Genomic DNA, 25,858 nt, shown 5'->3' with positions numbered 1-25,858 from the left:
TACTATAATTAAACCTAAAGTGTTTATTTAAACGCGATATATTACAAATCTCAGCTAGAACTAAACCCAATTCACATGTCTGGAATAAGGTCATATTGCACCCATTTTGTTACGATTTCTTGTATTGAGGGTTTCTGCGACTAACCTAAAGGCATAAATTTTTAAGTTGGTGGCTGTAAGCCCCGCTGAACGTTAAACCAACTATTAAATTAAATCCAGGTACCGCCAGTCTTCCTTTCCAAAGGTTCCAGCCCAGTTGCCTTAAACGGCAAATGCAAGGTAGGTCAAGATATTTCGGAAGCCTACATAGTTCTCAAAACTATGTTCACTCTCTACCGCTTATACACTCAATGGCCCTAACTAGTCCTAGGTAGTAATGTTATATGCTTGTTTGCAGGAACCTCCTTAAATAGCACCGATATCTGAGCAAGGGAAGAAATATTTTCGTGACACTGTGATTACCAAGGTAATTTATCTACATGCTTACTAAGAATAACGTCATATAGATACAATAAGGAGAATCTAGGAACCTTATTGGTATCAGTTGCATTACTCGCAACGAATCATTCTTGCTATTTGTTGTGGCTTGATTACCCTACCCTATATAAAAGTTTCTGAATCCAGACGCAGGCGGTTTATTGTTTAAATTAGCAGATATCCCTAATACTGATTGCTTACTGTGTGTCGACTATCCTGTTGCTTTGGTGATAAATTTCTTATCCTTAACACAAAGACAAATTACGTATCTCACATTTACTACTTATTCTGTACGGACTATCACTTCATCAGACTTCAATCCCTTCCCAGTGACCTTCACAACTATGTTGCCCTTTTTATCACTCTTCCCACTCACAATAGCCAAGGCTCGTCCACTGAACGCCTGTCGCTCTGCCGACGGGAATGACGTATAGTCAGAAGCGTCGCCATTGTCAGTAGCGATAAGCTGTCCAGCTCCGCTGACGCTAAACTGGATGCTATTAGTCGCCTGCGGAGCCAAATTTCCTTCACGGTCAACGACTTCGACGCTGATGAATGACAAATCGACACCGTCGGCAGTGATTACAGAGCGGTCAGCTTGCAAGCGCAGTGCTGCTGGCTCCCCCGTCGTCTGTACCGTATCCGTCGCCCACTGCCGGCCATTCTTGTAAGCAACTACATGCACCTCGCCTGGCTGGTAGACGACATTATCCCATCGGAAACGATATGTGAGTTCCTCTTTCTTCTGACGCCCTTGGGATTTTCCATTTATGAAAAGCTCAGCCTCGTCTCCAGATGAGAAAACGTGAACAGGAGTCACCTTGCCCACACGATCTGGCCAGTTCCAGTGAGGGAGAATATGAGCCATTGCCAGGTCCGGTTTCCAGCGTGACTGGTAAAGATAGAATCGCTCTTTCGGAAATCCTGCCAAGTCTATCATCCCTGAGTAGGAGCTGCGGACGTTGTATGGCGTCGGCTCGCCCAGATAGTCCCACCCGGTCCATACAAACTCTCCTGCGACATAAGGATTCTCATCCAGGGATCTGAAGGCCTTGTCCGCAGATGATCCAAAATCGGCGCTGTATAGCTCATAAGCACTAACCTGAAAGATTGTTGAATTCCCTCCGGATGAGTCGTTCACAGGAGCACTGTCGCCCTGTTCCAGGACTGGAAAGATAAATACACCTCGTGAGCTAAAGGCCGATGCACTTTCACTGTGCTGAAGCATTTTGGAAGAAAAGTTTCCATGGAACGCTGGGAATAAAGGAGGCGTCGCAATGCCTGCTAATTGAGCGTAGTTTGCGGTATCGCGGATGCCCTCTCCTTGGTAGTTTAGGCTGATAATATCCGGTATCGCGGCAAATGGCTGATTGGGCTTGGCTGAATTCATTGCGGTTGTTGCCAGGCGCGTCGAGTCCTCCTGGTGTACAATATCGATAAGTGCCTGAGCTAGATCTGTACCGTTCTGGCCTGTTTGCTGTTCGCCGACTTCATTGCCAAAGCTCCAAGTAAAGACAGATGGGTGGTTGCGATCGCGTCGGATGAAAGACCGCAGATCTGCCTCATGCCAGTCCGGAAAAATAAGATGAAAATCGTTGGTGACCTTGCCAAGCTCCCAGCAATCGAAAATCTCATCCAAAATCATAAATCCCATTTCATCAGACAGATCTAAGAGGTCTGGTGCAGGAGGGTTGTGGGACATACGAATTGCGTTTGAACCGACGCTTTGCAGGATTTCAAGATGACGCTGAGCGGCGCGATGATTGTAGGCGGCTCCCAATGCTCCAAGGTCATGATGCTGATCGGTGCCTTGGACGGGCACATGCTTTCCATTGACCAAAAGTCCCTGGTCCCCAGTGTACTGGAATGTCCGCACGCCAAAACGAGTCTCGTATGTATCGACAACTTGCCCGTTAATAATAAGCTGTGTGACAGCAGCGTATAAGTTGGGCGTTTGCGTGGGAGGTGGTCCCCAAAGCTGCGGCCGACTAATAGAAGTAGTTCCATTGACTGACTCTATTCCACCAGAATTAACATGTATTGATGAGGTAGGAAATTTGGCAACTTTTGCCCCCAAATTTCCCGTCTTTGAGTTAATTTGGTAAACCTCGGTAACGACTTCTACATCGCTGTTTTTCTTGTCTGTATTCTGTACTTCTACTATCAAATCAAGGGTCGCTGATTGTGTTGATATATCTCGGGATGTGATGAAAGTGCCATATTGCGCCACGTGTGTAGACTCGACGGTTGTGAGCCACACATTCCTATAAATTCCTCCACCTGGATACCATCGTGACGATTCATTTGGATTATCAAGTCTAATAGCAAGCTGGTTCTCCCCAGATTTTATATACGGCGTGAGATCCAGTCTGAAGGAGGCGTATCCGTAGGGCCACCCACCAACAATCTGCCCATTAAGCCAGACAATGGCGTAAGACTGGGCACCATCAATATCCAAGTAGAAAGTCTTGCCTTCATCCTTTGAAGAGATTGACAGTTTCTTCCGATACCAACCAACCCCAAATACTGGAAGCCTGCCCATATTTCCAGGAACAAGGGAATTATCATCCGTATAGAACGGGCCAGCAATAGCCCAATCGTGTGGTAAGTCAACATTATGCCAGGCACTGTCGTCAAAAGACTCTTGCACAAAGGGAACGCTACCCCCAGCGTTGCTGCTGGGACGCTGGTGCCGGTTGGCAGGATCCTTAATGAAATGATTTCCGGATGGCAGAACCCATGGTTTCAATATGACTGGGTTAGTCACATTTAATGTGTCTGGCCGCTGGTCATAGAGTAAACCATCAGGGTTGGTGGGAAATCGCATGAATCGCCATCCATTATCGATGCTCGTACGTTGCCGGCCGCCAGATTCTACTGTGTTCCGAAGCACATGAGCATGACCAAAAACGGACTCGAGTACAATAATAAGAGTAAAAGTTAGAATATAGCTACCACCTAGACAGGCGCGAAGACAGGCCATGATAATGGACACTTTCTCCCAGTGCTTGTCTTGACAGGATCATTGCCCTTGCATGCCTACAAAGAGCAGGCTACCAGGCTTTTATCATCGTAATAGTCATATAAGTGCACAGAGTAATTACATAATTAAAATATCTGGTTATAATTTAGAAGAGAGAGGAGAATCGTATACGTAGAATCGTACTAGTATTTGCCCGATCGTGAGTTATTATGACGGTTAATTATCAAGTTGCCCCAGAGCAATGACATCGACCTACAGCGGGGAAATATCATTAGCCAAAGTACGCGCAGCGAATTCCCATCAGCGATTGGAGCGTGTATTGCTGAGCAAGGAACCCCTGTGCTACTAAGGGTTGCTAAGAGTTGGCATTGAGGGGATCAATCGTTCATTGCTTAGCGTCCCCATGTTCGGTAGTGGAATCCGGAGCCGCATATGCATCAGTTTAGCCTGAGAGTGTTGTCGGCTGTCCAACCGAATTCCGAGAGCCGTCCGCGGGCTTATAGTCTTCATAGAGCAAAGGCACTAAGATTAAAGAGACTCTTGTAGCGAATATCTGGGTAACTCCCGATGTGGTAGATGTAACACCGATTGCAGGAGTGGTAAATGAATAGACTGGAGCCGATAGAGCAGGGGCAGAAGAATAGAATGTGATTATTCACAGCAAAACCGTACAGCATGTATACTAGACTTGAGCTGAGATAATTCTTACTCTAATCAGAATTTTGCCTAATTAGCTAGTTGAATCTATGCCGCTATGATGTGTTAATTGTTGTATGTAGAAATGATGTTAGAGCTGACAATTAAACTGCCATTCGATGTGAAGTCACAATGAGGGACTAGCCAGGCCATGCTGTGATTAGATAATAGAAAATCATTGGAGGTGAGTTCATGCATTCTATCCGCATTCTTTGCGCATGCCATTAATCCTATATTAACATCCGAATTCCAGGCACTGCCCTTTTTAGAACACAACTGCTTTTGCGTATTATATCTCAGATAGCACTTATACAGCCTATACTAGTAGAAGAAAGCAAGCAAACTTTGCTGCCTAATTTAGGTGGCTGTAAAACGAACTAAATTGAAGAATTCATTATCCAAATGACGTTTCCAATTCTGATAAATGAATTTTGCTGCCTGAAACAGGCGGCAGTAAAACAAACTAGATTGGAGAATTTCTTATTTTAAGGAAGTCTTCAATTCTGACAAGTGATTTTTGCCACTGCACGCACGACACAGACAACCCAACTCGATTATCTTTAACAACTCGCAATATTTGAAAATGCAAGAAATCAAAAATGCCACAGATCAGTTGGCTGACTTACTTGACCGAAGATACAGTGAAATCATTGCATCTTCTGCTCAAATCACTGAGGGAGTTCCCAGCAGAGACGTCTTGTCGCGTCTTCTTCAACCCCAATCGACCATCAGCGTCACCCCTACACCAGTTTGGACAAATTATGATATCTCAAATTCTGGTATCGCCTATCGAAAAATTGGCTTTGGCCAATGCGGCCTTATTTTCACCATACCCGGCTCCTCAACTGTGCTTAAAATCTCTCGTCCATATTTTCACGATGGCCTTTGGAACGACTTCCTTTGTCATCTACGTATTTATGGTGCATTCGCTAAGCAAACTATTCAACCATCATGTCGCCTGCCACTCGTATATTCCTTTATTTCCAAAGAAGACGACACTTGGTGGGATGCTAATAAACTCTTATTCACCGAGAGTAGTAGCACGTTTCCACTTCCATCTATGGGTCTCGTCTCACAGCGTATTCCCCAGCTACCACGGACACTCCGCCATGCTCTTATCGATCTTTACTGTCCAAAGAATCTAAGAGAAAGCGTTCGTTCAAATACTATTAATAGAGATTGTCTTGTACGAGTATACTTGGGCCGACGTCGTAGCTACAATATGTCGCTACCCCCAAACTTCTCTCTCCGCAACTACAATCTTTGCCTTGATCAAATGCTCGATTTGGATCTTCCTGTGAACGAGTACGCTAAGAGTACTGCCGAGACTCTCGCTATAATACATTGGGCTGCCCACGTAGACGCCTACGATATTGAGTTTGTTCTTGGAGGGGAGATTGGCTCTGCATATACACAGCAAGCTACCGATTTCCTTTCGCAGCAACTCTATACGCTAGAACAGATTGAACCCGGATCTGTCTATAATCTTTTATTACGACAGCGAACAACTCGAATATGGGTCCTTGATTTTAATCTCTGTAGCCGCTGGTCGCTAGAAACTCTATTGAAGCGCCCAGAAGATGTAGTCAATCAGCTGGTTCTTGCATTCTTCGAAAATGATCCTTATTACCCCCTTCCAGAGATGGAATCTGAAGTTGATCGAGAGCTTTGGTCTACGTTCAGCCGAGAATATCTGCGTAAAGCAAATGAGATTCTCATACAGGATAGCCACTACCAGGAAACTCAACATCTACCAAGATACTTCATCGAGCAATGTGTAGCAAGAGAGCGACAGAATTTAGCACATGGCTTGGGACATGGACATCAAGATTTCAAGGGTTAGATTTGCGCTCTTAAGTAATTTATTAACCACAGAATGGTAGAATTGAAAGTAGAAAGTATATAATTATGCTTTTGAATTTTATTCTCCCTTCGCTAATGCTTCTGGTGATGATAATATGAACTGCTAAGCTACGTCTTTAATGCAATAATAAGACGGCTACTTTGTTTATATAATATTTCTGACTTTTGACATCCAATCGGCTTGGAGTGGCATGTCCGTATCTAATAGATGATATATTTCTCGACTTCCATTGATTGTAGTCTATCAGTACATAGTCAAAATCCATTGCATATCAAAGTTAACCTAAGACTCTCTATAGTAATACATCCAAAGATTGTCAATTAAGAATTTTAGTTTCTACTAGAGGATATTTCTTTATCCGGTATTTAGAATCTATTGGTCTAGTAGTGCAGGGGCAGAAGCTCTTTGAAATGAATGGCCTAGATATGAGAAGCGTTAATAGATGCCTATTTGGGATTGCGGGGTCCCCGCGATTTGGTGTAATGGGGGAGATCCGCCTATCGAGTGTTTTGTTGTAACTAATGACATACAGCCGGTCCCGAGTGCTACTTATTCCTTTCAAATGTAACCATGATTCCAGCTCTTAGATGCCGACTGAAACTGCCGCGTTCAATACGTGGCATCGCAGATTATCTAGACGATCGGTCGAATCTCTGGGTAAACATTATTCCTCGACAGATGGACAACGATATCACGCCTAGGCGAGCCAGCAAGCAAAGCAAAGAGGTTTAGAAATTAGCCCTTCAAAGTAAAATATAGATGATTCTACATATTAGTCCTAGTAGATACATTTCCGAATCTTCCACGGGTTGTGATATTTTATTGACGTTAATGAAATCTACCCTCATCAATGCCGCCTTTTGGCACCCCGCATCAGCACGGAGCTAGGGCGGGACCAAGGTTGCAACGCATAGAAGCCCCAGATCTCCTAAACTAAATTCTATCATCAATTGACGATGAGTTTTGCTCCTCACAGAGACAAATTGCCGTGAGTATTTGCCGTGCGGAGATGCTGGTTGTCGAGGTAAATGAGAAGTAACGATATAACTGCCAACTATTCTTCAGCTGTTGTGGCGGTTATGCTGCTACAGCTAACTTGAAAAGGTTGATATGTATCAAATCTATGGGGAAATGGTGACTCTATCAAAATTTTTGTTTCGGACATTGTTGGCCACAGCCATAGTAGAGGAGCATCTTACTGACCCTTGCAATGCGGATTACCTCAACCATGGCCTGAATATAAAGGATGGAAAAGTCCTACAAATCAACGCCACATGGGTTACGGAAGCCGTCGTGCCCGGCGCTGCGGGCTCGATTGACTACTGTAGTGTCATTGTCACCTACACGCATCCCAAGTACAATGACACGATTCATACTCAAGTATTGCTGCCGTCCGCAAGCCACTGGAATGGTCGATTCCAGGGAATTGGTGGAGGTGGATGGGCAGCAAATAGCGGAGTTGGCTCGCTCATGACACCGCTTGGCCAGAACTACTCTGCTGGGATGACAGACGCGGGCCACAACCCCAGTCTTCCAGACTCCAGTTCCTGGTGGCTAGATTCCAATGGTCGAGTTAACATTGATCTTTTCACCGATTTCGCTTCCGTTGCGTTGGGTGATCTTGCCGACATTGGCAAACAGCTCTCCAAGAGATACTACGGCTATGGACCTGACTACTCCTACTGGAATGGCTGTTCCACTGGTGGTCGCCAGGGCTGGATGATGGCCCAACGCTATCCGGAAGCTTATGATGGCATATATGCCGGAGCGCCCGCAGCACACTGGGACCGATTTATAGTTGCAGAATACTGGGGTATTCTCCAGATGAATATTCGTCAACGCTACCCAAATCAGTGCATCTTCAATGCCTTCACCGCCGCTGTGGTAGACGCCTGTGACGCCCTTGATGGTGTTATCGACGGTGTCATTAGCAACTTTGCTGCATGCAAGTTCGACCCCAAGTCTATGGTCGGCACTCAGGTGAACTGCAGCGGCACAGAGCTGACGATCATCGAGGCAGACGCTGAGATAGTCACGGCGACATGGCAAGGGCCTCGAACCCAGAATGGAGATTTCGTCTGGTGGGGTATCCAACCAGGGACGCCTTTCTCAGGCTTAAGCAACACCGTTTGCACAAACGTTACAGACTGCAAGCCTGACCCATTCTCTATCCCCCCAGATTGGATCAGCCGGTGGTGTATCGGTGACGCGAGTGCCAATCTAACTGCGCTCACTGTAGACGAGTTCATTCACGTCTTTGACGAGTGCAAGGCAAAGTACGAGCAGATCATTGGCACCAACGACATTGATCTGACACCTTTTGCTCGTGCTGGCGGTAAGATGATCTCGTGGCATGGTTTGGCCGACCAGCTGATATTCCCTCTTGCCAATGGAGACTATTACCAGCGCGTCCTAGACCGTGAACCCAATGCCAAGGATTATTTCCGATTCTTCTACGCCCCAGGTGCCCAACATTGTGGCGGTGGCGCTGGCTACACCCCATCAAGTCCCTTTCAGGCAGTTGTTGACTGGACAGAGAGAGGTATTGTTCCAGAGACTCTTGCAGCCTCTGGTCCCTCAGGAAATCGAGACTTATGCCTATATCCTCTTGTCGCTGTCTATAAGGGTGGAGATACAAGAGACGCGAGCTCATATGAGTGTCAGGAAGATTTCAGTGTCAAATCAAGAATTAGAATTTGACATTGCATTTATTATGTAATTGTGTATCTCTTTTGTTCTATAAGAATTCTAACTCAAAAGAATTTACACATAACCGCTACTAGAGAGTCATATCTTTCACAACTTATATGTACTGACAAGACTATTTTCAATCCAAGAATGTAATGAGACAACATGCCCGCCAATGACTCTCTTTCAGAATTTAACAACTACTAAGGGATTAATATCTGTAGTAGTGATCAAGTCTTAATTGCCGAGATTTCGTTAGATCCATGCTATGCTTGTATATAGGCTGAAATTCATGAAGCTATTGTCAAAGTATAAATGGCCTTATGTAAACTTTATAATGCTTTGCACATTTTCTGTAACAGAGTCTTCCAGCAGTCTCCAACCGTCCTGATCCGCCCATTTCTTTAATAGATCAAGAGGCTCAGTGAAGTCGGCCGAGATACTCAGCACAGTTTGGTTGGCTAGATCATCGATAAGCTTGTGCTGTGGGTAGTGTTTGCGCATGATAGCTAGTAGATCATTCCCGTTGCATTTGTGACCCCAGGCATGGAGGCGTGTGCTCGTTGTTTCGGGATCCAATATAGCCGCAATATGAAGTACAGCCACATCCTTAACATCGACGGCGTAGACTAATAGCAATCGGTTAATCAACCTAGCTTAGGTATAGAGTAATCCAGGGCTTCTGGGCTATTAGAATAGCTGCAAACTTACTAGCAGGTATTGAATTCCAGAAAGCAGTATTGCCGTCATACAAAAACCTAATCCAGGCTCCATCACCTTCGTTATGGGGTTTTATTAAGAGACTCTCCTATAATGACTGAAGGTACAACGGAGTTTACGGTAAAATGCGGCTGTCGCTGCGTGTCAAACTCCCACATCGCTCTCTCCGCGGCTGCTTTGCTCGCCATGAAAGTGAGCATGCCTCGTCCAGGTTCATATGGAGGTGGCTGCAAAGAAGCTTTAGTAGCAAAATCATTGTATGTTTCTTTCGTAACATAAACGTCACTTCCAGGTATAGGCATTGTTGCAGCACCCAGAGCACTTGTATGTACGAAAGACTTCACAGAAGGCTCTTTTATCGCTGCGTTGAGGATTGAAGTAACGCTTGCGACATTTGCTGGAATAACCTTCGTCGGGTCCGGATCCATGGTCATGATGCTGGCTACATGGGCGACAGCCGAGACCCCCTTGATAGCCTCATCAAAGGCGTGGTTGGCCGCTATATCAGGGACACGACACAGTTCAAAGCTAGCAGTGTCGACATAGTCATTTAGGACATCGTTAACAAGCCATTCGGCTTTCTCAATGTCTCGGACCGTTCCGCGGACTCTGTATCCGCGCTGGAGCAAGGCTTTCGCAATGTGAGATGCGACAAAACCAGTAACGCCGGTAAGCAGCACCAAGGCACCTTGAGGAATATTAGTTTTATGATCTGCCATGTTTAAAATGGAATAGTTAGATGATCCACTCAATATGCACAATAAAAATTGAGGAAGTATCACTCTTAGTCCTGGGAATAGAAGCTTTATAGACAATTGTTTACTTGGAGAGCCACAATTGCAAATGCTTGAGTGGGGCACGTTTCCAAAAAGCGTTTGCTGACAAAATTTATCGACGGTATTTATCATATCTACCATAATAGAAACATGTAGTTACAAATCTGTAAACAGCTTATTTTGAACATGCTGTATTTTGGCCTCCCTAAACCCCTGCTTTGTCCATAGGGGGGAGAGGCACGGGCATTGTTCCGCCTTTTCCGAAATTGCCGACAGTTTAAAAAAGCGGCCGTCCTACATCCGCCTTCCCCGCCACTCGTCCGCCTCGGGTCTCAGCTTTTTCTTTGTTTCCATACTCTAGGATATTGACAATGGCTCTAGCGGCCTATTCTTGCCATTCATGTCAGCAGCGGAAGAAGCGGTGCAGCAAACAGCTACCAGAATGTGCTACTTGTGTCAAGTATGATATCTGCTTCCTAATCGCCTAGTCTAGTAAAACTAACTGCAGTACAGATTGAAGAGGACATGCAAATATCCGGAACAGCGCAAAACCACGGCGCACTCCGAGAATCTCAGCAGCAATAACCAGTTTAGTATCGGGGCACTGACTAATAGATTTCCGCCTTCTTTCTTTATTGACCCCATCATGTTCGAAAGTTGTGGTGCCCAAATCCCCCATGGCCGGATCACGATTCCTGGTCGGATAATTGAGTATCTTGAGGACATTTCTTTTTTCAGGATTCTAGTTGCCAATTATTTCAAAACTGTTCATCAGTGGATGCCAATTATCTCCCGCATTCGTCTTCATAACTTGTTATCAAACCAGCCGCTCCATCAACACGAACCAGGTTCTATTCTGCTTCTCCTTTCCATTAAACTAATTTTGTCAATACCGGACCAAAACAAGGGCACATCGGAAGTATATATTCTTATAAAACATTTTTTTCTCGCAGCTGAGGCTGCGGGTTGCTTCACTCTCCAGATGGTTCAAGCTGGGGTTATGATTGCTCTCTATGAGTTGGGCCATGGTATTTATCCAGCCGTCTTCTCAACCATCGCAACATGCGCCAGATATGGAACCGCACTTGGAATAGATGAATTAAATGCAACAGATTTGCCGAGCACAAGCGGAGAGGAGAAAGTCCGAGTGTGGTGGGGAATCCTTATCATTGACCAGTATGTTTGCCGTTATCCCGTATATGCAATCCAAGCATGATCCTCACGTATCTCAAAATGCCAACAAATACGGGTCACAGTATTCTGAACATTGGAGTTCACGGGCGCCAGCTCAGTACTCGAGGCCCAAAGAAAGACCAGCCGTTACCGGTGGATGATGATGATTGGGATCGACTGGTGAGGGAATCACGATCTATAGCCTGTGTTATACTGGCTCGCAAGATACTAAGACTTTATATGACTATAGGTAGCCACACCTAGAGAGCCCCAGCGACTCTCCAACCCAACGGAACTCAAGGCAGGCAGCTTTGCTCGAACAGCGCAAGCCATAAATCTGCTAAGTCAGGTTTTCCAGTATTTAGGTAATCTGAGAGCTGGTCTGCAATTAGAATACGAGCATCTCGATCAACTGAATCGAACAATTTTATCATTGAGTAACCTAGTCGAGGAAGAAAGTGCCCAAAGAGGTATTTTTCTCTGCTGCCCCGTTGGGTTTTGTAGCACGTATGACTATCCGTTTTGAGATTCGCGAGGTGTTCGATTCTGATCATATTTAGGGCTTTGTTACTGATTAATACCCCCTACCTTGACGGCATTACACCGGCGCATCTTACGGACGAACAAAGTTACAAGTCGAGACAACTAGTAATATCGGAAATAGAAAAGATACGAATTATCGCCGAGGAATATCTGGCTGGGGAACGAGGCACGGTTGATGAGACCTGTCCTTTGTTTCTCAGCTGGCTTTATAGATCAGCAGCAACAACAATATTCATCTATCAAGAGACCGGTGACATCAAGCATCAGGAACAATTACTTCCAGTGCAAAAATCCATTCAAGATATAAGCCAGAGGTGGCTTGTCGCTGGTATGTTGAGCCGTCAAGTCAATTGCATGAATTCCACCATAAAAAACTCCTCCTGACCATATCTCAAGCTTCTTATGTACAACTTCTAGAAACAAGACAGTTCATGACGATGGCCTCATGAGCTAGTACAGCGTTATTCCATCCAACGATATTATAATTCTTGCCGATTTCACCTTGTTACTGTAACTATTGATACAATAAACGAAAATGCGGGTATTCATAAAAGAGTTTGCAATTTAGTGGACGCGCCATATGCAGTATGGAGTGTGCTGAAGGAATTTTGCATATTCTTTTCCAAGTTGGGCTCTTTTTGTAATTATATGACTAGCTAATCCTTCTCGTATCATCTTCTATATAATCTTTGACACATTCACTGCTTCTTGACAAGAGCTGTAGTATCCATGGCAATTCTACTACCTATCTATAACGGCAGAGGGTGTCTCAGACCAGACATACTGCTTGAGTATCATAAAGAGTAAAGGCTATCTCTACTATAAACTAATCCCAAAAATCCACCTGAGCGCTTATTTGTTATTGAAGAGACGAATTTGTGTGCCTCAGTTAGGCGGTCGGGCGGTCGGGCTAGTCGGGGGTTGTAGAGGATGGCGGCCGCCCTATGCCCGACAGCGGGTGAGCGGTCTAAGCAGCGTCCATGAGTGGAGTTCGCTTCGGCATCTCAGCCTTGGATTCATTAAATCTGTTCGCATGCTTGATAAATCAATGAAACCTGTCCGACTTGGTTCATTAAAAGTTTCTGATTAACATGAAAATGGAATTGACAAATGAATATAAAAACGGGGCACGGCCCAGTTGCTTCGATTCGAGGTCGGCACCTCCCGCAATCTTCTTTAGCTTATAGCAACATCCAGCCCTCAACAGCAAGTTCTCAGCTCATATCATCATGGCTCCAATCAAGGTAGGCCTCGTTGGCCTTTCGTCACGCGCAAAGGCACAATGGGGTCCAAAGGCACATCTGCCCTACTTTTTATCGGCCCGAGGAAAAGAAAAGTTTCAGATCGTGGCCGTTCAAAACTCCAGTGCTGAGTCCGCCCAACAGGCTATCAAAGACTTTGGGCTGCCGCCTACGGCACATGCATATGGCGACCCCGAAGAGATGGCTGCCGACCCAGATGTACAACTTGTTGTGAACGTCACTGGTGTCCTCAGTCATTATCCCGGAGCGCTGCCGAGCATCAAGGCTGGAAAAGACGCCTTTCTTGAATGGCCTCTTGCAGACACCACGGAGCATGTACGGGAGATTGTAGCGCTGGCTTCTGATAATAAAATTCGAACTGGTGTTGGTTTACAAGGCCGGTTTGCTCCAGTGTTCTTGAAAGTAAAGGAGGTGCTTGCGTCTGGACAGTACGGGAAAGTGTTAAGCAGCGACATTAAATCCGCATTTCCCCACACTCCGCGAGATGTTCTACCTATCGGATGGGATGTTTTCGCTACAAAGAAATATGGCGTCAACGCATATACTATTGGCTTTGGTCATTGTGAGTGCTCATCGCTACTAACCAAGCCGAGTACGATAAAACTAACAATTTTCAGTGATCGACGTCGTGCAGTCAATTCTCGGCGACGTACACAATCCTTATATTCAATTCCAAAACCAGCGCCCCGAGTTAAAACGTGTGGACCTCAGCACCGGTGAAGTTGGAGGAACGATTCAGTCCGACGTCCCAGACCTGGTCGTCTTGACTACTTCGATAGCTGAATCAGCAACCGTCTATGAGGGCGCGACTCTGCTTGTGCGCTATCGCAAAGGGGCGCCTTTCAAGGGTGAGCCAGCCTTTGTCTGGAGCATCAACTGTGATAAAGGTGAACTCCGTGTAGTCTCTCCAGGTGGTCCGGCATTACAGACGAATGTATATTCAGAGTCAGTCACCATTGACATCCATGACTTTGCCGCAGACGAAGTGAAGCCTATAGAATGGAACTGGCCTGACTATCAACTGCAGCTTCCAGAAGATGCAAGGGCTACTGCTGCATGGTACGAAGCATATGCAGCGGGTGCTGAAAACGAGGCTGCGACTTTTCATGACGCCTTACATCGACATGAGCAACTAGAGAAGTGGCTCGGTACCTATCCTGCGTGATCTTTTTGTTTAGAGTTCAAAATCATACGTAGCAGAGTCAACAATATATTAAATATACTGGTATATAATAAATATGCTGTTCCTAAAGTGTAAAACAAAAGTTTAATTTTAAAATTATGAAAAGATATAATGTATATAGGGAATTATTATTATGCATCCCAGCTTCATTATCCAGCACCCCAGCTGTTGCTAATATCACGAAACTGTAGCTATTTTGATATTCTTCTACTGCCTCTGCTGCCTCTGCTGCCTCTACTGCTTCTACTGCTTCTACTGTTTCAAGTATTATCTTGTGGTTAAATATTTTTATACGTGTGCTGACTGCCTTGTTAAATCACGGCCGGGGTGCTAGATAACTAAACTAGGATGCTGAATAATATTTCCCTATACACACATATATATATATATTTTAAATAGTATAATTTTAGAATTAAGAGATTGCTCCCAGAGGAAGCATTTTAGGATTATATTTATTAGCCCTGTTATGACTATGCTAAATTCTTTACAGGCACGCGGTATTACAGCGGTTAATATAACCTTATAAGGGCAGCCTGTTATTTAAGAGCTTATTTACTGGCGCCCGATGTGCCAATCTCATCAATACCATCAGCCGAGAACCGCAGCCCTGGGTGGATATGAGTGTTAATCGTAAAGTAGCAATAAATACTGCCGTGTTCAATATCAAAAGAATAAGAAGCAGCCAATTTTTGATCATAAAGTTTCCGCATCTTGGTCTACCGCTGCGTTCATCCAACCAGCCGACCGCCGTTATCATGCTATCGCCATCGTGCGCCATCGATTCGTTTCCATTCCCAGGTATCTTGTTCAAATTTTCTATTTCTCCCTCTTCATCCTTGGGCACGGCGGTATAAAGATTAGAAAAAAGCATTTGGGTAGTATATTAACGCTGGAGCTTCTGGGCGGTGTTCTTTTGACGGGCATCAGCTATGTTCATATGACATACTAGCTGGGCAAAATAAGATGTTCTGATGATATGGAAGAACCGGAGGCACCAGATCCAAGTAAAACATGCAAAATCAGTATAATCTAACAAAATCGCTAACTCATGAAATCAGGAAGATACTGAGGGTAGCAACTTACAGGTGCAGATTATCTGACATAGCCTATACATTATCGCCTCTATATTGCTAGGCTAAAAGTGGAGAACTTGACCATACGACCATGTAGGCCTTACATGTAGGGAAGCATGGATTAGGCCAATTTTGCAAGATATGTTTCGCCATTACGACTGGCCCACCATCACTAATATTGGCCGATCGATCTCGTTGGGTGCTCCATCTACTTTGGCCGGTAGGAGAAGTTGGCAACTCTCTCCTTCTTTCAATCCTCTTTCTCCTCTCTTAGCCTCGATAGTCTCTTCTGAGTTTTGATTCCTTCGAGTTTTCGTTTCTCAGTCAAAAAATTCCCTGTAATGTCTTATTCTGAGCTTCCAATGATAGATTCGTCTCACTCGGTGGGCTTGAATGACGAGCAGCAAAGCGATGATAGCGGATCAACGCTATTACAAAAGATTGTGACCAGGGCTGAAAGAAAGAGACATTTTACTCTTAAATCACTTCTAACTTGGATTCCGCATGTTCTACTTTTAATTGCTTACACTCTGGTCTTCTTCACGTAGTCTAGGTTTCGACCACATCTGTATGGTGAATCAATGTTATTTTTGAAAGCGTCTTCATGCTAGAAACTTATATTTTGCTATAGGACACAGCTGTCCTCTGCCCACCCAGCCTGTCATGGAGCACTGGGAGGCTCGGTTTGAGGGAACATTTGCGGAGATTGGTGATTACTTCAATGTTTCTGAGCCACGGAATCCAGTACCTGGAGCTATAGCGGCATGGCATCAGGTCGAAAAGTGTAAGAATATATCATTATTTCATCACATCTCAGTAGCTGATTCGCAGTTCCACATAGATAAGATCAAGAATGTGGAAAGAGAAGCTTCAAACTTTGTTAAGATTGACAGGGTTTATGTGACGAGCCCAAAAGCTGGAGATGCGGGTATTCTGGCACGTGTGCATCGACTACATTGTTTGGTAAAACTTCACAGCGGAAACCTCGGTCAGAGGCTGGTCTCACTAACTTTATGATATCATAGCACGTACTTTGGCGACGCTGACATAATCTAATGTCTGACGATGAAGTAAAGGCGGGCATTACCCGTGAAGGACACGATCGTAAGGATGAAGTTCAAGCTTACAAGACTCCGTATAGTACGCGACTGACGATAGTAGATCATTGTTTCGAAGTCCTCCGGTATGGACTGATGTGCGAGGGTGAGTCACGAATCCAGAGAGTCGGGTGGCCTGATAGTGATGGCATGCGACAAGCTTGGATTGAGGTAGCCGACTTCTGCGAGGATCCTGACGATGAAGGCGTTGAGCAGGGCTAGAGAGGAAGCGAAGCCGAACGAATGCGGTTTAGGCATTGATGAGGGCCGCCTATAGCAAACATAATTCCGTAAAAATTACTTCACAGCTCGAAATTCATAGCTCAGAGAAACATTGACAACATCATGGAATTGTTGTTTGCTAGATTGGGAGTCAAAAACTATACAGTGTAGCTAATAAAATGAAATATGAACAATATCTCTCAATTGTTCTCTAATATTCCGTTTGCCGCAGCTGAGATCGATACCACCCTCAAATCTTGCGAATTATCAGCCGAAATTATCAGTATATTGTAAATACTTCATGAGGAGGATCTGTTTTTAGAAACTCTCCGTGCATAATCTGGTCCACATAGGCATCCCCTACGAATGAAAAGCCGTCACAGCCACTGTCGTTCCGTGGACGCAGAATGATTGGCGATGGCAACCCCCAAAGCAATGTTACCACGTCTCCAGGCTTGATGGGTAAATGACCAAGACCAAGCATACCCTTCATTGTTTTAAACAAGGTTCTTCTACGGGTTATATAATAACCTCTCATCTGAAGCAATTGAATCATTTGTGTGGCATATTCAAGCTGGTCAAGTCGGGCAGCCAAATTTCGTTGCTTAACATGTGGATACTCTAACTTATCAAGAAATTCCCTTTGGATAGGTTTCAAGGTTTTGACATCAATATCCTGTCCGCGCATAATCATGCGGACTAACGTTGCAACATCCTCGTTGATAAAAGGGTTGATCTTGTCGTACCATCCTTGAGACAGGAGAGTTCGCCACATGTAGTCCTCTCCTGGGCCACCGACAGGTCCCAACCCAAGAAACGCCATGACGCCTAATAGCCAGTCTTCTCTGTTCTGTGTATCCTCTTTCATTAAAGGCTGTTGATATGGCTCTAGGGCTTCAGTGATGATATCAACACGACATCCGGCGCGACGGAGAATACCAAGAGAATCGTCATTCTTGCTGTGAGGAAGTATTGGAATGGAAATGTTGCTAGTCGCATCGAAGAATTCATTACGATTCATCTCGGGTTTAGCAGCGCCTACTTCTCCTATTCCTTTCCAGTCAGGTACCCAACTTGGCAGGGTATTTTGTGTATTCTCTTCTCTTGGTACACAGTGGTCAAGATGGTACGACTTCTTGTCATTATCGCCGTTGGATATAAATGCTCTTGTCACAGCAGTGAAGACCTCGGCCGTTGTCAGTTGATAATCGACCCGTAAGTTTAAGGTATCGTTGTCTGTGATGATGCCAAGTAACCCAAAAACCAAATCTCTAGGATCAGAAGCAGCGTATAAGGGGCAATCTAAGGGAACGATCCGTGTATAGTAAGCGCGATAAATTTATGCTACCTCCACTGCGAACTAGCCGGCGCGTTTCAAGAGGCAGGTTTGTCCAAAAATTTGGATATAGTCCTTTGGCAAAATTTTGAGTTTCTGAGTTGGTGTAGCGATGTAAACGATTGCACTGGTCCACTACACTGAAACTCGCCTCCAAGTGGTCTAGCCATACGCTCTTTGTGCCACAAAGAAGTGTAACTTCTCTTGCGAGAGCAATTTCTTGATTAATCCATATCCGCTGCCAATATTCTCGATTCATTAGGCTTTGAATGCCGGCGACGAGATCATCACCAACTTGCCCTTGCCTGGGCGTGTGGCTGTGTAAATCAGGGCAAAAAATGATATCATGGATAAACATGGCCAAATCTAGTTTCTTTGCATCATACTTTGGGAGGAGTTGTGTCTTCCATACTTTTTTATTATGATTGAAGAAGTTTCGTAACTCATCAAGTGGAATATCAAACGCTAAGGGATCGTGTCCAAAGGAGAGTGCTCGAGGCCCAATATGAGAGGCAAACTCCATTGCTTTGTCAGTAGAGGAGGTTCCTGGGCCTAGCCATGAGAATACACGTTCAGAATGACTAAAGATAGTTCGCATTTGCCCGACCTGGTAAGTTTTTTCCTCTTGATCTGACTGTTGGATGCACAAAGCATCAATCCAAAGCCAGCAGTGAGTCCCATTTTCGAAAAGCTGCGTTAAACCTTTAAACAAATTTTGGCCAATCTTGGATGAAGATCCAATTATGAGTATTTCGACCGGATTTTTGACGTCGCCCCAGACATACGATAGCGCACTGAAGTTGATTTCATCAATAGAAGCATGTCGTAGTTCAAGCGACACATCGCATGTGGAGTCTCCAGCGCTTAAAATACGAACAAGCCTGATCTCTGGAATATCGCGACGAAGAGGAGTGTAGGTGAACATGACGGCAGTTAATGATGACATATAGTAGATTCCAGGGGGATACTTTTTGCCTCTATTATTCGCTCTATTTAACTGTCACTCCTACTGGCTACTGGTTGCCTATCGTACAAAGTTCTGACTGCTGCTAGCCATGATTCTGCCTCGTGCTGCCTAGCAAATTCCGCGTCTACTTCTAATCACAAGTGCTATTGCGGGGCTCTTAAGTCTTTTCCATGCTCCGAGTCCGCCTTACCTACCAAACCCACCGCGAAGCAACCTCATCCTTGTGATGCTGATTGGGCTGGTTTGATTTTTGTAAAAATAAAAGAATAAAAATAAAATACATGGAAAATAAAATAAATGGAAAATAGAACATAGAAGATTAGAAGAAAAGCAGCCAGTCAGGTACCTATTGAGGCCACAGACATGCCGTAGTCGTAGTGCACTAGCCTGTTCATTGTGCCATGGATTTCCCATACTGCTACTCTCATCGCATTACTTTGCCATCGAATCGTACATTGGCGCATCAGGCAAGTTTTCCAAGTGAATGTCTTCTATCTATCCAGATTACAACTGATTCTTTGAACTAGTTGCTTAATTGTTTATTAATACTACACCGTGGATGTGCACAACCCACCCGGAGCTGTCTACACGTCCAAATCTCATTTCCCGACAAACGCTACGCATATTGCATGGCTTCAAATAATTTAAGATAACTTAAATACATTATCTGGTATACATTTGAGGAATGTGACTTTCAAAATATTGATGTCCTTTGGAAGCAAACTATGTTCCAACGACCTTGTCGTTGGCCAAATAGTTCCGGATATGATACTTTTACAGGCCAATATTCAGGCGATGGTTGACTTGTGTTTTCTGTTAGTTAGTCATCTTTTATTCATATAACATCAAACTCTATTTAAAATCAACAAATCACACTTTGCGTGGATGATTTAGATTACAACTTGGCCCGTGGTTATTGGCAGCTACCTGTCCGGCAAGACCCGACAACTACTTGCTCCAGAGAGATCACGAGAGTGAACGGAATGTGATCAAGTACTACAAGAAAGTATCTCAAAGAAGAAAAAAGGATAGATAACTCGGAAGCATCAATATTAAAGTATAAAAGGGAGCGTCGCTCCCCAGGAGGAAACCCCAGAATCAACAGCAAACCTGGTTTTTACTTCCAACTTACGCTACTGCAAGACTTAGAATCGCCATATACACCCGTTTCAACATCCAACTCAGGTTAAAATGAGATTCAATATTCCCATCATCGCCGTGGCTGCTTTCTTCGCCTCCGCTGAGGCTTGCCAATGCTACTCCTCCACGGGTGCTGATCTGCGCGTCACTCACGACTGTTGCCGTATCTTCGGGGGCACTCCTAATTCAAACGACCCTCAATGTTCAGCTCACCAAATCAGAAAAAAGCTCGGTAAATTTTCTTCATGCTGCAAATCCTACGGATATCGTTCGGACTGTGGTTGTCCCAAAGGTTGTTAAAGCTCTGAGCTCAGCGCCAGGCACGAGATTCAAGGTAGAGCGCCTCCCACTTGTTGTACGTCTGCTACTTGTAAAAGCGCTGGTCATGAAGATAGTAAGGCGTGGAAGGCAGCGGCTGGGGGGTCACAGAATATTATACGGGTGCTGGACTCACCGAGCACTACTTCATCAAGATAAACATATACTCCATTAATAGCTATTTCTCTTCTCAAATTCTGTAGCTTTGCATAGGGATAATTAAGGGAAATGGGACGTTAAGACCTATCAGCCACAAAAGGTTGACATGTTACCAATGAAGATAGGCATTCCATTACGCCTTGTAGCGTCTTAACTGTAAATATAGAACATTAACTCTATTATATTGCGTCTATATCTTGGTATAGAGAAATCTTGATACAAGGAATCTACCAGAAGGCTAAAATGATGAATTGTATTGATCTGATTGATTGTATAAAAGCATAGTCGTGTCGTGCTTTTCCAACAGTTGGAAAGAAATGGAAAGGTGCGTGACAGAGCGCCCATAATTAAGCGAGCCTGAAAGTAAGTCCCTTTATAAAAACCGCTTGTTCATCCATTAGCTCCATCGTGCATCTGACCACTTCATATATCCCTGTCTCATAAACTCGAAGCGAATCTTCCTCATTTTGGTTCTTCACTTGATATGCCCAACCGTCGACTTTTGAGCGTTCATCCGCATCTACCAGCGCCAAGTATTTCTCATTCAGTGTATGGAGCCGTCCTCGTCGGACACTAGCGCGTTTATATTTGATGAGATTCTGCTCCGTAGTCATACCGATAATACGAGAGAGTATGCTGGCATCAGCAAGGGTGCCGTAGAAGTAGTACCAAACTGGATACTCATCTTGCGCTGGTCGAACGATGGAAAATGTATCGGAAGCAGAGTTATTTTCTAGCAGGATATTGTTTATTCGGAACTGTGGTAGGGTAGTGTCAATTCCGAGTGTTGGATATGGAGATGTTGAAGATAAATTCTTCGACGCCACAGATGCACGAATCAACGTTAGTTCGTAGAATGGTGGTGCTTTACACAGGGCGTTGAGGAATCCTGCTTTCTAGTTGCCAGTTAACAGACAGAACTGAGTCATGTTCCCATCGTCGTCTAAGCCAGTGAGGATTTTTGGTCGCTTGGGGAGGCAGCGAATCAATTCCACCGAATCTGTCGATGAGAGAGAGTCGTGCTCCAGCTTGACAAGTTATTTGGCTTCTTTATCTTTGGCCACTAAATCAGTGTTTGACATACGCGACCGCTTCTGGATCATTTGTGCCCTCCATAGACTATATTCATAAGATGCTTTATTGTAGCCCTCAGCCATCTTCGCCTCTTTGACTAGAAGCCATGCTGCTTGCGAAATAGTCAGGCAAGTGAAATCGGCTTCGGCTCTCCAATCCTGGATGGCCTTGGCCGCTTCGTCCAACGAAAAACCGAATAGCGTTTGCCACATTAACAGATCGGAATCAGAAACATTCGAGTCTTCGTCGGCAAAATTAAAGACTGCAAAATTCGCAGCAAGATCCTCACAAGCCGCAAGGAAATCCATTGTCGACAGACCAAGTTCGATGCAGTGCTTTAGTCTGGCGATTTTGAGTGTATGTTCCTAGAACCTTTAAATCATTCAATAATGTATGAGTAATATATCCAAAATAATGCGATACTTCGAACTCTTTATCATAGAACTGTCTAAAATATATTCATCTCAGACACTTATTTACTATCACCAAGGATAACGGAAGCGATATTCTCGACTGAGGTATACAGTTAGATGAGAGTAGCATTTTCATCATTTGGTGCCTTCGCCGTCTTTCATGATAATTTTAGAAACGAATTCATTAAGAAAAACGGCCTACGTCGTACAATCTATATCATCATCACCTAAAAAGCCTTGTCTTACCGCATCAATTCCACTTCATGCTAATGTTCTTGTACAACTAGCTACCTCAAGAAGACTAAAATGGTACCGCCACATTACCGCAGCTGGCACACAATCGAAATCATTAACATTGCTTACTCGGAGTTAAATCTTAACTCCACGCTAAAGGAAAATGGTAAATATATTTCTGGAGATTACCCAGTTTCGACTATTAAATCTCCTTGCAGCCGCGCACCGTTTGTCGCGTCCTGGAGCATTAGTTCCAGGAGGCTGACTTGCTTATGTAGAACTTCGGCATCGAGAATATGGAGGTAAATAGTGTATAGACTGTCATTGGAGGAGTAGATGTAACCGCTGTTCAATGCTCCATCGGGCGTAGTAGAGATGACATATATTACGGCGAGAAGACGCGTACAACATTCGATCCTATGCAGCTATTGCCTCGGCAGTATATATTCCGACATTTAATTTGATATGCACTTTCCATTCTAATCCTTGTCTCTGAGTACGTGGATGGTTTATACTACCGAAACAATTTCCTATCCTTTATTAGTGGGCATAGGTTCCTGATTTGGCGGACATGGATGCTACAGTTTATCGAATGGGTTACCTATTTCGGCGGGCATGGGTGGCCAGTATTTACCGAGGCTGTTTCAGTTTGCCTCAAGTACAATTACACTATTTGATGTTTCTTTTCGATATGCAAGGCATACTTAAAAAATAATGTCAGAAGTCGAAACCCCATCAGTTACACTATGTAGTAAACTTTTCTCTTGTATAATGCTCAACTCCTATTGGAGAAACGGAAAATAATCAGCATCGTAACCTAAGTCGTATCGGCTTTAATACTGAATAATGAAACAGATAGAATACCTCTCTCTATAGGGATTAGTTGATAGATATTCTCTATTCTTACCATATCAAGATATGGTATAAAGCTTTAGAAACAATAAATTCCTCCCCGGCGCGCGTCTAGTAGTTACGGGGGTACTCAGGATATGTCTCGGCTAGCTCCTGAAAGGATTCCGCTCGGAAACATTAAAATATCCGACACTATATATGCTATACTGCTACTTTAGAGTGGCGGTGACGTATGATAGAGTTGCAGGCATATGCCCCTGTTTTGTTTCCCAGGCAGCGACACAAGACATCTAGGATAGACTTGGTTGACAACTTTTGATCAATATACCCTAAAAGACTGAAAATGCTTTGCTATTCATTTGATGGTATTGGTGGGATCTATGCATCGGCAACCCCTTTCCTGACCTCAACTGTTCTATATAAGAGGCAACCCTTCACCCAATTTACAAAGATTTAAACACCAGATCAAGACACAGCTGCACTTTAGGTTCTTAACCGGCAAAACATCTCCTAACTCATGATTGCATGATGTTATCTCAATTCTCTCCATCCATACTTGCCTTGGGGGCGATACTCGGCAATATTGCAAATGCTCTCCCTTCTCACCTTGACTCGATTCCGAATGCCAAACAAACAATGAGTCCCAGCAACGCAACCGCCTTTGCTATTGTTGTCAGTGAAACCAACAAGAGGCATTTGGCAGTATTAGAGCTAACAGCTTTCTAGTATGGGTTTCCATTAACCCAATACGCTGCAAGCTTGGACTCTGTAATAACATCTGTTGGTACCAATGCGATATTTAGCGAGAAATTCACCGCAACAGCAGATGGAGCAGCTATTGTACGACCAAATGTAGATACACTCTACTCAAAAGTTGCCGTGGATCTGTCAGCGAATGATGTCGCCATCACGATACCGAAAATTGATGATCGCTTCTATATTTTCCCATTTTACGACTTGTAAGCATTCATCATGGCTTTTTGAGGATGATGAAGTAGATTAATAACAATTCTATAGGTGGTCCAACAACTTTGCGAATCTTGGAAGCTTAAACAATACAGCGCCTGGAAAGTATCTACTAAGTTACACGTGCAATCCTAGCGAATACGGATTGCAGCGCCCTCCGAAGAATTCTGGCTATCTAGGCGTTATCAATTACCCCACGCCGTATGGTCTTGTCTTGCCTCGAATCCTACTAAAAAACAATTCAACGGATCTCGATGCTGTGCACGCTATTCAGGCCCAGATCAAAGTCGAAACAGTATCTCGTCTCGATCATACTATCGCGACCTTCCCTCCTCTCACTTACGAATTGCTGGGAAGCGGCGCTCTTGAACCTTTGGCAATGGTGTTTCCTGCAGCTCTGGACAGTGATTCTGTAAAGACTCTTTTGGAGATCGTCGCCAGGCTAGCTCCATACAATCCTCCAATTGACCCGGCCCAGACTCTGCCAGTGATCTCGATGCTTCAAGAGGCGGGAGTGTCAAATGGCAAATACTCTCCGCCAGCATTCGTCAACTACACAGAGGCAAACGAGATAGCCGAAACGAATTTGCTGGCAACTGACAACATAATACAGCTCTTCAACAACGAATGGTTTGACTTTCCTCCACAATATAGCGGAGATTTCCACAATCAGTATGCAGTCAGAAGCATCATTGCTTATACAGGATATTTGCAACTGGTTCAAGGCGAAGCTTTATATCCTGAATATATGGGCTCTGGCATTGAAGGCCTCTCTTTGGCTGGCAATGAGTCTTATACCCTTACTTTCTCGGGGAAGCCACCCGTCGACGGATTTTGGAGCTTGACTGCCTATAACAGTTCCAGCTATCTTATCTCTAACCCCCTGAACATATATTCTCTGGGAGATCGGAGCAATTTGACATATGAGGATGGCCAACTGGTGTATGGAACCAACGACCGTGACGGTATGTTTACTATTCTTATCCAGCCAGCTGATGTTACTCCTCCTGCCAATTGGACAAACAACTGGCTCCCTGCACCAGCTGGAGGTGGCGATTTTACTGTTAACTGTGAGTCAAACCTTTTAACGCTAGCCTTGGTTTATAAGATAACAAATACTCATTTTGTTTTTATAGTACGCTTCTATGGTCCGACAGGACCTTTGCTCGCTGGAGGGTCATACAGCTATCCGGTTGTCAAGAAGCAGGCCGCCATTGCATCTCAATAACTTTCAATTGAGGTTCAAATTTTAAAATGCAGCTACATTTTGTATTGTCAGCAAACAACGGGCTCAAGTTGACAGATTTATATGTAGATCAACTCTCAAATCTACCATTTCGTTTAATATTTACACTACAAATGCATACAGAGTATAAGAATTTTAATTCATAGTCCCGACAAATACTAGTTTAGACCAATATAATTTTATCTTTTATAAATAATTAAATTAACAGTAAATCAGCTTAATTAACCCAAAAGGCTCAACCCCCTGTCTTTGCCCGACCTATCAAGGGAAAGGCATTTGGCAGCAAGGCCAGAATTTCGGCTCACGCCGATTGGGATTACATTGACATCAAGTGGTTCAGTTGCCATATGAATAAAAAGGGCAAGAAATACCATGGCAAGGTTCAGGAACAATCAA

General features: G+C 44.3%; 10 protein-coding genes across 10 annotated transcripts; 6 read left to right on the top strand and 4 right to left on the bottom strand.

The window, feature by feature from the left end:
• Positions 1 to 122: 122 nt before the first annotated feature.
• On the bottom strand, positions 123 to 3,949 carry GGI43DRAFT_397141 (beta-galactosidase). The gene is made up of 3 exons (XM_083205066.1): positions 3,717 to 3,949; positions 371 to 3,642; positions 123 to 279 (listed from the first exon to the last, which is right to left on the bottom strand). Exon 2 carries the CDS (start codon positions 3,458 to 3,460, stop codon positions 761 to 763), a length of 2,700 nt encoding a protein of 899 aa, XP_083064504.1. The 5' UTR covers positions 3,461 to 3,642; positions 3,717 to 3,949; the 3' UTR covers positions 123 to 279; positions 371 to 760.
• Positions 3,950 to 4,651: 702 nt separating this feature from the next.
• GGI43DRAFT_397139 (zinc finger protein) lies at positions 4,652 to 6,075 on the top strand. The gene has a single exon (XM_083205065.1). The coding sequence runs from the start codon at positions 4,740 to 4,742 to the stop codon at positions 5,997 to 5,999; it is 1,260 nt and encodes a 419-aa protein (XP_083064503.1). The 5' UTR covers positions 4,652 to 4,739; the 3' UTR covers positions 6,000 to 6,075.
• An 810-nt stretch (positions 6,076 to 6,885) lies between these two features.
• GGI43DRAFT_397137 (Tannase/feruloyl esterase) lies at positions 6,886 to 8,986 on the top strand. The gene has a single exon (XM_083205064.1). It carries the CDS (start codon positions 7,131 to 7,133, stop codon positions 8,718 to 8,720), a length of 1,590 nt encoding a protein of 529 aa, XP_083064502.1. The 5' UTR covers positions 6,886 to 7,130; the 3' UTR covers positions 8,721 to 8,986.
• A 43-nt stretch (positions 8,987 to 9,029) lies between these two features.
• Positions 9,030 to 10,147, bottom strand: GGI43DRAFT_431388 (uncharacterized protein; the record flags this gene model as incomplete). Its single annotated transcript, XM_083209403.1, has 3 exons — positions 9,030 to 9,337; positions 9,420 to 9,516; positions 9,548 to 10,147. 3 exons carry the CDS (start codon positions 10,145 to 10,147, stop codon positions 9,030 to 9,032), a joined length of 1,005 nt encoding a protein of 334 aa, XP_083064501.1.
• Positions 10,148 to 10,455: 308 nt separating this feature from the next.
• On the top strand, positions 10,456 to 12,759 carry GGI43DRAFT_258588 (uncharacterized protein). Its single transcript, XM_083200949.1, has 6 exons — positions 10,456 to 10,664; positions 10,718 to 11,380; positions 11,461 to 11,557; positions 11,628 to 11,884; positions 11,938 to 12,248; positions 12,317 to 12,759. Exons 1-6 carry the CDS (start codon positions 10,576 to 10,578, stop codon positions 12,367 to 12,369), a joined length of 1,470 nt encoding a protein of 489 aa, XP_083064500.1. The 5' UTR covers positions 10,456 to 10,575; the 3' UTR covers positions 12,370 to 12,759.
• Positions 12,760 to 14,421, top strand: GGI43DRAFT_258593 (Gfo/Idh/MocA family protein). Its single transcript, XM_083200950.1, has 2 exons — positions 12,760 to 13,744; positions 13,800 to 14,421. Exons 1-2 carry the CDS (start codon positions 13,150 to 13,152, stop codon positions 14,345 to 14,347), a joined length of 1,143 nt encoding a protein of 380 aa, XP_083064499.1. The 5' UTR covers positions 12,760 to 13,149; the 3' UTR covers positions 14,348 to 14,421.
• Positions 14,422 to 16,101: 1,680 nt separating this feature from the next.
• Positions 16,102 to 16,897, top strand: GGI43DRAFT_431381 (uncharacterized protein; the record flags this gene model as incomplete). The annotated part of the gene is made up of 3 exons (XM_083209402.1): positions 16,102 to 16,222; positions 16,280 to 16,426; positions 16,510 to 16,897. 3 exons carry the CDS (start codon positions 16,102 to 16,104, stop codon positions 16,755 to 16,757), a joined length of 516 nt encoding a protein of 171 aa, XP_083064498.1. The 3' UTR covers positions 16,758 to 16,897.
• A 140-nt stretch (positions 16,898 to 17,037) lies between these two features.
• Positions 17,038 to 19,018, bottom strand: GGI43DRAFT_421020 (heterokaryon incompatibility protein domain-containing protein; the record flags this gene model as incomplete). The annotated part of the gene is made up of 2 exons (XM_083207886.1): positions 17,038 to 18,026; positions 18,070 to 19,018. 2 exons carry the CDS (start codon positions 19,016 to 19,018, stop codon positions 17,038 to 17,040), a joined length of 1,938 nt encoding a protein of 645 aa, XP_083064497.1.
• Positions 19,019 to 21,024: 2,006 nt separating this feature from the next.
• Positions 21,025 to 22,059, bottom strand: GGI43DRAFT_421019 (uncharacterized protein; the record flags this gene model as incomplete). The annotated part of the gene is made up of 3 exons (XM_083207885.1): positions 21,025 to 21,542; positions 21,594 to 21,705; positions 21,742 to 22,059. 3 exons carry the CDS (start codon positions 22,057 to 22,059, stop codon positions 21,025 to 21,027), a joined length of 948 nt encoding a protein of 315 aa, XP_083064496.1.
• A 1,827-nt stretch (positions 22,060 to 23,886) lies between these two features.
• On the top strand, positions 23,887 to 25,444 carry GGI43DRAFT_380834 (uncharacterized protein; the record flags this gene model as incomplete). The annotated part of the gene is made up of 4 exons (XM_083203037.1): positions 23,887 to 23,922; positions 23,977 to 24,209; positions 24,268 to 25,286; positions 25,353 to 25,444. 4 exons carry the CDS (start codon positions 23,887 to 23,889, stop codon positions 25,442 to 25,444), a joined length of 1,380 nt encoding a protein of 459 aa, XP_083064495.1.
• Positions 25,445 to 25,858: the final 414 nt, after the last annotated feature.

The sequence above is a fragment of the Trichoderma evansii genome (assembly GCF_050947405.1).
Source record: "Trichoderma evansii strain SZMC 28006 chromosome Unknown GGI43scaffold_3, whole genome shotgun sequence".
NCBI classification, from domain to species: domain Eukaryota; kingdom Fungi; phylum Ascomycota; class Sordariomycetes; order Hypocreales; family Hypocreaceae; genus Trichoderma; species Trichoderma evansii.
This window is presented reverse-complemented; position numbering and strand designations above follow the sequence as displayed.

What these genes read in the sequence shown, in the direction of transcription:
- GGI43DRAFT_397141 (XM_083205066.1), bottom strand. Translation starts at nt 3,460, where the DNA reads ATGGCCTGTCTTCGCGCCTGTCTAGGTGGTAGCTATATTCTAACTTTT.
- GGI43DRAFT_397137 (XM_083205064.1), top strand. Translation starts at nt 7,131, where the DNA reads ATGTATCAAATCTATGGGGAAATGGTGACTCTATCAAAATTTTTGTTT.
- GGI43DRAFT_397139 (XM_083205065.1), top strand. Translation starts at nt 4,740, where the DNA reads ATGCAAGAAATCAAAAATGCCACAGATCAGTTGGCTGACTTACTTGAC.
- GGI43DRAFT_258588 (XM_083200949.1), top strand. Translation starts at nt 10,576, where the DNA reads ATGGCTCTAGCGGCCTATTCTTGCCATTCATGTCAGCAGCGGAAGAAG. An exon ending in GAATGTGCTACTTGTGTCAA is followed by an intron (nt 10,665 to 10,717) that starts GTATGATATCTG and finishes ACTGCAGTACAG; the next exon opens with ATTGAAGAGGACATGCAAAT. An exon ending in ATGATGATTGGGATCGACTG is followed by an intron (nt 11,558 to 11,627) that starts GTGAGGGAATCA and finishes ATATGACTATAG; the next exon opens with GTAGCCACACCTAGAGAGCC.
- GGI43DRAFT_258593 (XM_083200950.1), top strand. Translation starts at nt 13,150, where the DNA reads ATGGCTCCAATCAAGGTAGGCCTCGTTGGCCTTTCGTCACGCGCAAAG. An exon ending in TACTATTGGCTTTGGTCATT is followed by an intron (nt 13,745 to 13,799) that starts GTGAGTGCTCAT and finishes AACAATTTTCAG; the next exon opens with TGATCGACGTCGTGCAGTCA.